Raw genomic sequence first — 13,831 nt, 5'->3', positions numbered from 1 at the left:
AATTCAAAACTAAAGGATTGTAGGAGTAATACTCTCAGGATCTCCTGAGAGTACTTATTAAATAAAGTGTCTGTTCTTAAGGGGCTCGCAAGCTTGGCTGACAGTGTCCCAATATCCCGCATTATCTGCAAAATGTATATATTTTGTGAAGAGGGAGCTTGCCTGCAGGAAGACAGAGTACTCAAGAGACTGAGTTTACACCATATAACTTCAGACTGAAAGAAATAAGGACTTATTTGTGTGGGGCCCACTTGGGATTTTGCTCGTAGAAAGACAGAGAGACTAGGAACCTAGTTTGTTTATGAGCATGTGCAGCTTGATGGCAAGTAAACGCTGTTCAGCGGAGCGTGACAACGTCCCCCCTTCCTGATCACTCCCAGGCACATACCCGAAGGATCGCTTAGCCCACACAGCAGCTTCGGTTATGTTTGTTGTTTCGATGTGTCTTTCATGCTTCCTCTCAGCAGGATGTGCTAAGTAACAGGTCTGAAAGCACACAGATTAGACTACACTCGCATTAAATTTGGATGTTCACAACCTCATTTGGAAGCTCACACTGTAATTGCAGCATTACGCAGGAAGAGTCTGGCCAAGACACCGTGTGCATGTGAGTAAAATAAACAGAAAGAAACAGACATGGATACAGATTAAGGAAAATAAAAGCACATGAAACAGAGAACTGGCTGTGTACAAATATCAAATGTGACCGAATCAACTTAAAAAGATGTCATATGAAAGGGTAAGTCGCTCATGGACACACTCATGACTCAAGTGTGTAGGATGATGTAAACCTGTCATGTATAATGTATAACTAGTAATTCGAGGCATATATTTATTGGACTTTTTCAATTTTTACCCAAATATTTTATAATGAGGAGATCAGTTAAAACTAATAATTAAAGCTTGATTATCAGCGGGCCCATATCATTGGTTAATAGGGGGCTTTGGCTCAACTTTCTTTGGCATTTTATTTAAAAATATGCTACAAGTAGTAACAATAATAATAACAACATGTATCCGTTATCTACACTGTCCACAAAACAGAGGTATAAACTAACATGCACATTAAAAGAAGAACTGCAAGCAGCAGTCATGTATAATTCTAACTTATACACTGGACACCTTTGCTAATACACGAACAATACAATTTTAAAGTAGAAGTAGCTGAGGTGGCACGATGGTTCTGGACCTATGCTAACCCTTTTACTCCTGCACCATCGAGAGCGTCCTGACGGGAAACATCTGCACCTGGTTTGGGAACAGCACCAAGAAGGACAGACGAGATCTGAAAAGAGTGGTGCACTCAGCCGAACGCATCATTCGATCAGAGCTCCCTGACCTGCTGTTCATCTACACCAAGCGGTGCAAGACTAAAGCCAGGAAGATTATGATGGACCTCTCCCATCCCAACAATGGACTCTTCTTGCTGTTGAGGTCTGGGAAGCGCTTCCGGTCCCTTAAGGCCGAAACAGAGAGAATGAGGAGGAGCTTCTTCTCTCAGGCTATCCGGTCTCTGAACCAGGTGTAGGACTGTAGGACTGGACTCTCTCACACACATTGCACCACTGCACACACTCTGTGTATTTGCACATTATAGTAATCTGTAAATCTGTCAATTCTTACTGTCATTTAATGATCGGGCATTGCACAGCAATAAGCATTTCACCACATGTCGTACTGTGTATGGTTGTATGTGTGACAAATAAAATTCGAATTTGATTTGATTTGAACAGCGATGCTACCAATATTAATTAATTTCCGATCTATGGGTATCAGCATTTACAGCGACTAGTAAACCAAAAACGAGGCATCGGAGGAACACCGTTAAATTCTGCTATGCGTGTTGCTGTTGCATCATTTACCACCAGAGGGCACTCTCTAACTCCCTGTTAGCAGCAACAACTAGCTGATCTGAGCAGACTCAGGCAAAGGGTAAATGAGTAAATAAATATACCTGACAAAATTTAGGGAAATCTGTGCGTGTTTAGTGTCTGAAAGAACACTAAATGCAAATGATATATCGGAATGTCTGATTTTTAAATCATCAAAGATCAGCATTGGTTTTAAAATCCTGTATCAGGTTCTACTAATATACATCTGGATTTTGTTAAAACATCCGTGACTTTATTTGCTTCAAAAACACACATTAGTGTACAGAATACAAGTTCTCAAACAACAGCTCAGAAACTGTACTTTTATATTTCTTGATAAAAAAAAAAATCTATATCAACAAGTTTTATACATTTCTCTCGTCAACAAACACAAATGAAGGCATTTGTAGGTTAATTGCTTAGCGAACCTTAAACTTTGCCTATTTGGAAGACGCGCTGTTATACCTGTGAAACAGTTCAGCCACTGCCTCGACTTCACTGTCAGGAACAAGCCAAGGAAACATCTATAAAAACTGCATTTTTAACACTGTTACATAAGAAATTGATTGAAGTTTTTTAAGGCATCTGAAGATTCAGCGTGTACACCTGAAAACATGTTAGTAAGGGTCAAGTGAAGAATGGAAACTAGAGACATGACAGTGAGAAATGCTGGAAATAAGCTTTAAAAACATTCAGTTTAATTAACGAAAGCACAAACATAAAGGTTATTTTCAAGTTTCTTACTTCCCTTCTTCAGGATTCTTTTAAGTAACAGTTGTAGCTCTTATTATGTTTTAGGATTGATACTTGTGATTTTTCACTTGGTGATGAAAAGGGGGGGGGGGGGGTTCTGGGTGACCTGCACTCTGTCACATTTAAAAAAACAAACATTTACCTTGAAAGAAATGTGACAGTAAGTCTAAAGTGACTGTTGTACTTTATTTCTGTTGTATTGAATGTGGCTCTGAATTTTTACAGCTGGTTCAGAAACATCAGTGTGTATTCAGCTGTTGTTATATGAAGGGTATTTATCTCCTTCATCTTCCTCCCTTTGGGGGTCATCACAGCAGTCTACTTTGGTCTACTTTCTTGCTCGACTGTCCCGCTTCTTCTTTGCTAATCCCTTCCCTTGAATGCTTTTCTGTACTTCCTCATTTCACCACTAAGTCTCCTTTTCCTCCTTCCTCTGTCAGGACGATACACCAAACACCTTCTTCTCAGTTTTCCTCACTACTCCAGCTGTACTGTCACAGCGATCTGGTATCTCTCGCTCCACCCAGAGCCTTCTTCCTTCTTCAGCTTCCACCACTTAATTCTTGTCTCTGCCTTCACTTGCTTCCTCTTCTTGGTTTCCAAAGTCATTCTGCAGATTAACATCCAATGCTGCCAAGCTACATTCCGACACCACTGTACAGTCTCCTATCTGTTTCAGCTTGCACCTTCTGCATGAGATGTAATCCACTCGCGTGCACGTTTCTCCACTCTTACATGTCACCCAATGTTTCCCCTTCTTCTTAAAAAAATGTCTTCACCATACTTTTTGCAAAACCCACTACCATCCTCCATTCTTCTACGCCCTACACCATACCTACCCAACAGCCCCTCATCGCCTCTGTTCCCCTCACCTACACGTCCACTCAACTCTGCTCCAAAAACAGAAACAGTCACCATAGTGTCCCAGGTCAACTTTGGCACAGAAACAAACATGTTTACAGTTTTCTGCAAAAATGGCTCTGCGGCTAATTTCCCCTTCATAACAGCTGTGATCTTTTTCTGAATTTATCAATTTGTCGAGGCTTAAAGTCAAGAGCACAGAGCGATGCTGCAGGAAGCTGTTTGATACGGTTTGATTTGATTCAAGTCACTGAAATGGACTTTTTTACCATATTTGTATTGTTTAGTCTGTTGCTGCACAGTTAGTAGATATGTGTAAGCAGGTAATAGCTACTACAATTTGTATTCGTGTGTGTGTGTGTGTGTGTGTGTGTGTGTGTGTGTGTGTGTGTGTGTGGGGGGGGGGGATCAGTACCATCTATCTAAATGCTGTAGGCCTGAAGACTACAACACTGCAAACACTTGCTGCTGTTAAACAAGAAAACTTTCAGGAATGAGCAGTTTCCTTTCTAATCAGTTCTCCTGCACTCAGTTGGCTTTAATGCTTTACGAGCTTTATTTTGAAAGTTTATAGTTTCTGAAGCTATGCTTGTGTGGCTAAAATGCAATCTTGACCAAACTTGACGCGATTGAAATTGAGGAATATTAAAAGTGTTAACATGTTGCCAAACTTTACTCCAAAATAGGTCATTGTGTGCAGTTTAGAGCGGTTATAATGACTGATGTGATGGTGTATTTTGTGCTATTTTTTTCCTTATGAAAGCAGATTTTCTTTGAATTTGATTTTGAGACCTTTCCGACTGGTACAATTAGAGAAAAAATATAGAGTCTGGCCAGTCAGTCGGTATTATTCTCTGGATACAAAATGTTGTAGCAGTTTGTCCAATCCCAAAGGTTGATTCTGTTCATGTGGACGTAGCGTTTTCAGTGAAAGAAACGTTTCGTCACTCATCCAGGTGACTTCTTCAGTCTCAGCTGACTGCAGGTTTCTCCAATCTTATAAACAATACATCTGCATAATGACTGAAACCAGAACCACTGAAGGAACAATGGGCTGGGAGGTCAGTTTCTTGATCATGGAACGGTACATCCACATGAACAGAATCAACCTTTTGGGATCTATCTACCTGGATGACTCAGCATGCATCAAGACAGTTTGTCCAATATGTTAAGATATTTTGCTAAAAGGTAAAACTTAGATTACAGCCATTATATCACCAAAGTCATTGAAATTCATTATCAGGGGACCATGAATTTGGGTTTAAAAGTTCATGTCATACAAACTGTGATATTTCATTCAGGATCAAAGTTGGGGACCAATTAATGAGACAGCCATTACTGTCCCTGAGGCTGCGCTGCGAGCAAATGCATTCCAAACTTTCATGACTGATAAATCATTTAATTTTAAAACCTTTAGTGCACTTTCAAGAACAGGCTTTTATACTTAGGACTTAATATGTTGCAAGCCAACAAAACAGAATTGTAAAAAGCAGATGAGCTGTATTGCCCTCTAACCACACCAGTTTTCCCTTCTTCACAGTTTCTTTTAATGTGGCATATCTGTTCTAAATGACATGTCTGATGAGCCGGTTGTGAATGTTTTTTCCATCTACTGCTCGTCTCACAACTCCACGTGGTGTCGACAGTCCTCAGATGTCTGAAAATGAGCAAATGGTAAAGGCTCGGTGGTGTCGAGAGAACCGGCAGAGACGTGACTTTGGTAAAACAGATCTGGGGTCTGCGGTAACCTGGGTGTTGCTATGGCTATGGGAACGCATGCACAAATAGATTCTCTCAACACCTCCAGAGATGGTGTGAGACTGTCAGCTGAGACAGCATATGTGAGTGAGCTTCTCACAACTCTTCAAAGAGTGTCACGTGATCAACTCCTCATTAATTGGTGACAAAATCTTGTGATGCGTTACTTTTGTGTTTGTATGAGAGAAAAAAACGGCACGCTGCGTTGTCTCTACGGGGTTTCATTTCATAATTTACCTGCTTCTGTTTGCTTTTATTAGGTACGTTCCCACAGGGCTTGTCCTATGTCTCTGCAAGCTCAAAAGCAAACGTCTGAGACTGACAGGCAATATGTCAGCCCGACTCTCTCTGAGTGACAGACCAAGGTACTTAATGCCTGACATTTCATAATGTAAATAATGCTGTGGCGGTGCATGTCTTACATCCATCTGAGCAATATGCCACCAGTCCCAAAGTGACTCTGCTCTTTACCTGTAACCTTTTTTCATAGAATTTCAATGCTGCTCCTGCCAGTACCAAGAACACAGTCAGTATTTCATCAGTTAGATCTGCCGCTCTCTATCTGTATTACTTGTAGATGTCAGTTGAAAACAGTTGGCAGTTTGAACAGTGATGTAGAAACATTGCAGTACTTAACCATTTCACTGGCCCTTATGGTGCCTCAAATGAGCCTTTATTATAAAGGCCACTCCTGTGATTTAATCACTCTTTTTAACTCTGTGATCTAATCTACAAATATTGCACAAAATAAATAAAGTAAAAGTACAAATAATGAAACACTCAAAAATATTAAGGAAAAAGGGTGAAAAATTGGGTAGAGCTGGAAGTGGTGCAGGGCTACGAAAGGACACAACGAGGGATGGGAATTGATAAGAAGGTAGCGATTTCAGTTCCATAATCAGCATTATATTATCACCTATCATTTGATTCCTTATCGATTCTCACTGGGTTCTCATCAGCTTCCCTTTGAGAGACTCCATCATCTTTAAGCATCCTGTCAAAGACGTTACATTAATGCAAATTAACTGTATGCTGTGTGGTTAGATGTGTTTGTGCATGTCGGAGGTATTTGCCCACTTTGTTGTGATCAGTGTCGTGGTTGTTACTCAAAAAATGAATTATTGCACATATTACACTGATACTTAATTACTCCAAGGAGAAAGTAATTCATTATAATACTTGTTACATTACTTTCATGTTACACGGTAAAATTACCTGAAACACACTATGGTAATTACATCAGTTTGTTACCTGTTAAAGTTCAGGGTCTGGGTGCTGAGCTGGGGTCAGCGTTCACTCAGCTTTCACTCAAGGTTCTTGGCTAGCCTAGCATTAGCATGCTGTCTGGCTAGCTTAGCATTAGCGTACTGTCTGCGCAGGTGCTTAAAAAGAGCGAAATTATGTTAGCAACTTAACGCAGATGTTTCTGTCCTGGTTGCAGTTTTTACTTTACCATCGCCCTCTCGTGTTTTTGTGCAATCAAAAAAAAAGTTATGTCCATATCCACGCTGTAGACTGCACTTATATTTTCCTCCTCCAACATATGAACTGAAATCAGCTGATTGTTGCGCCAGTACAACGACCAATAAGCAGCTCAAAGGGCAGACAGACTAATAATTCCAAGAAATCGGACTATTGGGAATTGCTCTCTACAACAACCAGTTCTCAGTTCTTCTCTTTTAAGGGGATAATTTCCATCAATCAAGGTTGGCTGTTTCTTTTCATGGGTAGGACCACAGACCTGTCAGTGATGATACACCCTGCAGACTGGAAGCCTGGTATCATTAAATGTGGCAGGTTTTACCACTACACTACTGAACCGTAACCTTAATAACCACAATAATAACCTTTATACTTGTCATTCAACACCATAAAGAATACATACATAAAAATGCAGAGGCATACAGAATGCATTTTAAGTACACAATATGCCAAGTCTGTAAAATCACATAGGGAGGGATAAACTGTTCAAAAGTTTTGGCTGAATCAACTCTGAGCTCTACGTAGACCTTAAAACAACCAAATGCATCTGCTCACGGTTCCCAAGAGGAAGAGAATACATCAAAGCTCAAGACGCAAGTCTTCACTAATCCATTTAGTGAACTAAAAGCAAACACTACAACATTAAAAATCAATCCTGTAGCAGACCGCAAGACAATGAAGAGTCGAAAAGTAATCAAGTTGGAATGAAACGGGGGTGTTTTTAAAGTTAGAAAGAAAAGACCCAAATTGGAGGAGCTCAGGTCACAGTTTGGAGTTACAAAACTAGATTTTCTTCAGTCCTGGAATCACAGATATTTTGTTCTGCATTTTTAAACTTCTCACCAGTGCCAGTTTAATTTGATCCTGCATTCTTATTGGTCGGTCTGGAGACATAGATCATAGCAGCCATTAAACTGTAAGATGGTAATCCTAAATTTCTGACATATTCAGGATTTCTTCAGAGGGTTTCTTTGGTCGTAGCGCTGTTACGTTCAACCTTTTTCACTGTGCAAAGTAATTATACTTCTGACTTGATTACACTTCAAGCCTGTGATGTAGCCTACACATGTCTGCCTTTATAACTGATGGTGACATGTGGTTAAAGGTTACAACATAAGTTACGGTGTACTGTTTCAGAAGGGTTTTTGGTTACAATGTGCACAGAGCATAGAAGGGTAAATCCTTTACTAGAACATTATTTCTGAAACCAAAATGAAAGATCTCGAAAGGATTTTTTGTTCTTGCTCATTATACAAACTTAAAGCTAATCCAACAGCCAAATTTGTTGTGTTGAAATGACTGAATGCTGACAGAGCAGTGAGAAAAAAATGTTTGTCCTGTCGTCTCCTGTTAGCCCTTAGCTCAGATTTAATGCTGAATCAACACTGACAGTTTGGCAGTTACATTTTTTATGTTTTACTGGAAATGAATGAGAAACATTTTTAATTCACTGTTTGATAGCACTACTTGTGAATGACACATATGAGTATTGACGGATTCTCAGTGACAGTCTTTAGATCTTGCCATGCCATTACTACTGCACAGTGCTGTCCACCTACACAGCTCAACACAGCAAGTTCACAGCAGCTCTCTGTGCTGTCAAATATCTTTCTGGCGAGTGCAAAGAAGTAAAAGAGACAGACACAAAGGAAAAGGATTGACAAGCAAAAAAAAGAGAAAAATCCAACAGAATGACAAATCGTGCCCTTGATAAACACTGGGGCCATTCTCTGGGAGAGGGAGAAGTTTTAGAGGTTAAACTTTGGGCATGTGACCAAAAAAATTGAGTCCTGGATTTTTATTGAAGCTGGAAATAAGTGTAAATCGTGAAAAAAATACAAATCATGGGCATAACATAGATTACACGTGTCCAGCCTGCTTTTTTATTATTTTCATTTTGATGCCGGGTGTATTTTTATTCATTGCAAGCGTGTTTTCTTTTGTTGTTTGAGGCTAACGTGACTCCTGTGGCCAATGTTTCATGAGTCATAATTACAACCTCCAATCCAGCCTGACATACAAGCTTTCAGTAATCTGGGACATCTGAGGGATGAGCAAAAATGCCTTAAAGGTTAAATATTAAGAGCATCAGAGCCCTTATCTGTATCCCTTTCACTCTGGCTCCGTGGCATGCCATTGACTCATCTGTTTATTTATAAAGTGGCTCTGATTGTAAAGACCAAGCACGTCTGTTCCTGCTTATAGCAACAACTCGACATATTTAATGCAGGATGTTCTCGAGTTCGTCATCTGCATCGGCTGAAAGAATAAGGGCAAATTGTTTCACAGTCACACAAGTCTATTCACATCACAAAACCAAACAGGGCTGCTAAATAGTAATGACTGTTTGGTTTTTGAGGGTGAACGCAAGTTGGTGGAAGCAGAGCAGCAGAAATGAAAAATAGGAGGAAAAAATCCAAACCGTTTCTGACATTCTCAAGATTTTTTCCTCCCTCGGCTCCACTGTACGGTCATTTTGTGTCATGAGCTACACTAGTTTGTCAAGCCCACAGAAACACCCGAGGCACAGGATGGGATTTCAGTCCAAAGCAAAGTGCAGGCCATGGGAGCCAGTGATACGTGTTTGACTGTAATTGGTTTGGTTACAGACAGGCCTAAGTGGTGTGGGTGTAACACCGAGCTGTGCAGTGTGGAGCAGTCGGGACTTGGACATTTGGAATTGAGAGGGGGGAAAAAGACTTTCTATGTTTTATTGCCCTCCAGTCGAGGCTAATTATGTTTTGACTCTGAAGAAGAACAAGCAGCCTTGTCGAGATATCAGTGCTCACAGCAGATGAATATATTTGAACTGTGCTCTAGTGATTTTTTTCATTAAGCTTCCCAAAGTCTCTCTTCGCATCTCTTGATGTTAATTAAAGTTTCAAGCAATAATCAAAAAAGCATTTAGGCTAAGATAAAGCATGCTTTGTATAGGTTTTGATTCGTGCGTAGATTCGAGCCGAGACAAAATGTTGAGCTCTTTTCCTCCTCCTACACCCGCTCTTTGTTGTCTCTACAGAGGGAGCAAAAATGCTGCATAAAAGGCAGCTTCCTATAAAATGTGGATGACACGGCAAGGAATGACACATCCACTGCCAGCTAATGTCCGAGTAGACTCACACCACATTCACATTTATACTCCAGAGACTCTGAGTGTTGGGGTCCAGCATCGTCAGCTGGACCCCAACGCTAATTCTAGTCCATTTACATTCATTTGCCGTTAAGTGAATGGCTTAAAATTCCACGAATGCGACGGCTGTGAACCTGCTGTAAGAGCTGCACCGAGGCAAAGGACACGTTTGACATCGTCATCACCTGGACAACGGCCACGATGTGGAAACACCCACACAATTAAGACACACTCTTCATCCTGGTGACACAACAAAAGAAAAGCCAGAGTGTGTCTCTTACCAAAGTTTGAAATTATAAGCCAATTTTTCCATTAGGATGTCATAAAAATAATAACCTTTTTTAAAATATGTTTTCAGTCATTATTCCAGAAAAACATCAAAAATCCAACTATGTGAGTGTTTTGGTTTCCCTCACATTAGTGTGAAAAGGAATATTTTGGATTTAAGATACATTATAATGCATTCTCATGAATAATTAAAAAAAATGCAACCCTAAAAATGTTACGGTTGCAGCTGTGAAATTCTGAGCTGAAATCAACATCTGAAATCATTTTGATCAATAATCTTTTTTTCTGGTCTAGAGAAGGTTTCTCTCTTTTTGTGGTAACTGATTTCACTTGACATTGATGTTACAGTTAAAAAACAAAGAAATGTTCATAATAATCATAAAAAGTATGTAAACTTTGAGGTATTAATACCACTATCTGTAAATATTTTGCCCATGCAAGAAAAACAGGCCAATACCAACATTTTAGTGCAAATCTTAAAAGAACTGCATTTAAGGAATTCCACTTTTTCTATGAAATCATTTGTTTTTTTATCACACGAAATAAATAATCTCTAACACTGTCCAGCTAAACTCAGCCTCACCGCTAACCCTCAAAACCTGCGAGGTGTCCTAGCCCTATGCTATGAAAATATGTCATTTTTGTTTTTGCAATTGTTGTCTCATGTGAGGCAACGAGGAGACGGGCAAAAATACAATATTCTGACTGAGACGCTTTAAAAAATCTGTATTTAATTTAGATCTTGGAATGGGGTCTAACCACAAACACACTTTTTACTCTGGATACCCCAAAACATCTGACACCTTATTTGAGATTTGACACAGAGGCTCTGCTGGTCATGTGCTCTGTAAATATGCTCCATCCTCATATTAAACTTGGAGAAGTGAAGCAATAATTAAACAGCCTGTTACAGGTGCACTTGCAGTTTCTTCCTCCTGCCTCATGAGGAACTCCAGCCGTGACCTGCAACACCATCAAACCTAATCTCCTCAGTCCTGCCATTAAAAGAAAGGGCCACGAGCAAATGCAACTGTCGACTTTGCAGTTTCTTTTACTGGCGTGTCTCAGGAAACCTGTCAGCAGCAGAGAAAAGAGGGAGGCTCAAGTTGCTTATCCTCTCCCACAACCTGCAGCACTACCTAAAAATCCTGCCCTCTGGCCACAGATACTGAAAACGAACAGCTTTATCCCGACATCAGTTGAGTTGCTCAGACTGCAGAAGCTCCTGAGATAAAGCCCCTGTACTCCCAACCCGTCTCTGTACCTTCTTCAAGGGGTCATTCTTTGCCCACCAGACCAAAACTATGTGCACATTTAGGCCTGATATGAAATTCAAATACCATGTGTTAAAAGACTCCTGTGGAAATGATGGCCTAGGACTCCTGACTTGTGTTCTATAAATTTCAAATCCTTCATTTAAACCATGAAATGTCTGGAAATGTGTAGATTATGACATATGTCTGATATGTGGACCTGACAGTTTAATTAAGAAGTGGGGATCTCTCTCTCTCTCACACACACACACACACACACACACACACACACACACACACACACACACTTTAAGCAGCGGAGACTCGGTTGGTTGTCCTGAGGCCGGTGTGCCCACCTGATGGCGGCCAGCCTAAGCGCACACTTGTCTCTGCTGTGATTTCGTGCATATGGCCAGTGATGCTTTAAGCTGACACAGTGAATCACTTACGCTGCTGTTCTGCCCGGACCAGTGCACCATAGCCTGGTTGTGAGACGAATCTCCGGTCAAAGCGAACGTCGAACTGTTAAGTTTTAGCTCCTCCTGCCTCGGACCGGCGGCTCTCCGCTCCTCTCCGCTCCAGCGCAATTCAGAGCGCGTCACTCTGCGCCCAGCCACCGTGCCCGTGGCCTCTCCCCGGTCCTGATTCTGGGCCGAACGGGGGGATCCGAGTTTGTCCCCGTGGCTGTTCCTCCTGGCGCGCCTCCTCACACCTTCGACACGGCCGTTCTTCTTCTGGCCACTCGTCGACACGTTGGAAACTTTCATCTGCGTAAACTCGCTCTGGCCGAGTTCGCCTTTTGCGCGCAGATCTCGTGTATTCCGTTTGAGGCTCGTCTCCGGGTATTCCACCCGAGCTCGAGCGCATTCAGCGGACCCAACTGCGCAACTGAGCCGCGGAGTTTCCGCACTCGCAGCCCCGAATCTCCGCTCGCCGTTCCCAAAAACTTGTCCCCTGAACCCTGTTGCGGACTCACTCGTGTGAAATTTCAGCAGTAATTCCTTTCCGCGCCACTTACTTCCAGGCTGGCATGAGCGGCAAGTTATCTCAGCCTCGCCGGCGTGAAGGAAGCAGGGCACCGCGAAAAGCAGAAACCAAAACGCGCGGTGCCACTTTGGGCAAAATATGACCTCCCCGTTCATCGCGGACGGTGCGCAGGATGCCGTGGGTGCTGGAAGTCCTTTCCCCCACGACTGTCCTCTCTGGATTTTCGGGGTGTAAACTAGCGCTCGGCTCTGGAAGAGGAACTGCTGCAAGTTGTGGCGTTGCCCAAATGCAGTGTTGTAAAAAGTGCGGCTGAGCTTAAGTGGTCCAAGTTGAAGGATTTGATCAAATGAAGCCGCGCGCGCATGGGGGAGGAGCTGAGAGATCCAGACTGAGAGATGGAAGGATAATGTTGCCACTGTCTTTCTCCATATTTGTTATTTGCCACCATATGGCAGACTATAATTAAAGCAGTCAGTGATACAGTCATTTTGTTCTGCTGCTCTTTTATTTCTCCTCACAGCCACATTTTTAGAGGAAGCTGCTGCAGCTTGTTTTTTCCCCTCCTCTCTCCTGTTGCTGATTTTATCACCAACCTCCCTCCGGGGAAGCACATTTCTTAATTTAGCAAATGAAACTGAGTTATTTCACCTGTGATGAACTTGTTTAGACCGGGCCCTTTCGGGTCTCAGCGGGAGCTTCGGGTAATTGGAACATATTAATATGTTTCCAATTAAGCGCACTGTCACGGATGACATATTCCATGACTTATTAAACAGCAATAAAGAATTTAGCAGCCCACACGGGAACATGAGATTTTTACACTTTACATCTCTTCATACATCTCTCACCCCTCCAGGATGTGTTTGCGTTTACTGTGCGCACCAGTCCAGCTGCGGGGAAGCTGTGGAGGCACCTGCGAGGCTCAGTGTGGACTGAGTCATGAGTATTTAAATGCTCTGGGAGACATCGGGTATGGTTTAGTGTCAGGCAACAGGGGGCGAGTGGGACAAGGCTGGACATTCATTTCTGTCTGACCCTGCAGGTCTCTGTGCCTAATAACTGGAGGACGAGCACTTAGTAGCACAAAGGCGTATACAAATGGCCACAGACTACTACAACAGCTGGCTGCTTTCTATTTTGCAGCCATGAGGGAATAAAATGGACAGATTGTGCCTGGAGAGGTGATTATTTTACCACAAGGAAAAATATCTAAAGGCAACAGATTAAAGTGTAAAGGCTCATTGAAGTATTGCCAAACAACACTCCTGTGTAGAGAAACGCTTCCTCCCAACATATTTGCTTCACGTGCTCTGAAAAAGCTGCTGAATATAAACTCACTGGGTTTGAAAAGAGTCTTCTGTTGATAAGGACCCATCTGGGGTGATAACAGTGCAGTGCTGCTCATTCAGAGCCACCTTCACTGTTTCCTGAGAGCAAATTGTCTCATT

The 13,831-nt window shown here is 41.9% G+C and overlaps 1 protein-coding gene across 1 annotated transcript in view; it reads right to left on the bottom strand.

Annotated features, from left to right (window-relative positions):
* LOC116323927 (VPS10 domain-containing receptor SorCS1) overlaps positions 1–12,666 on the bottom strand; it is a 184,558-nt gene extending 171,892 nt beyond the window's left edge. Inside the window, exon 1 of the mRNA XM_039613985.1 lies at positions 11,846–12,666. Coding sequence (XP_039469919.1) covers positions 11,846–12,538 — 693 coding nt within the window. The 5' untranslated portion in view covers positions 12,539–12,666. The remainder of the gene's footprint in view (positions 1–11,845) is intronic.
* Positions 12,667–13,831: the final 1,165 nt, after the last annotated feature.

Source organism: Oreochromis aureus, linkage group 6 (assembly GCF_013358895.1).
Source record: "Oreochromis aureus strain Israel breed Guangdong linkage group 6, ZZ_aureus, whole genome shotgun sequence".
Classification (NCBI taxonomy): domain Eukaryota; kingdom Metazoa; phylum Chordata; class Actinopteri; order Cichliformes; family Cichlidae; genus Oreochromis; species Oreochromis aureus.
The sequence above is the reverse complement of the archived record's forward strand: the minus strand, read 5'-3'. Positions and strand labels throughout refer to the sequence as shown.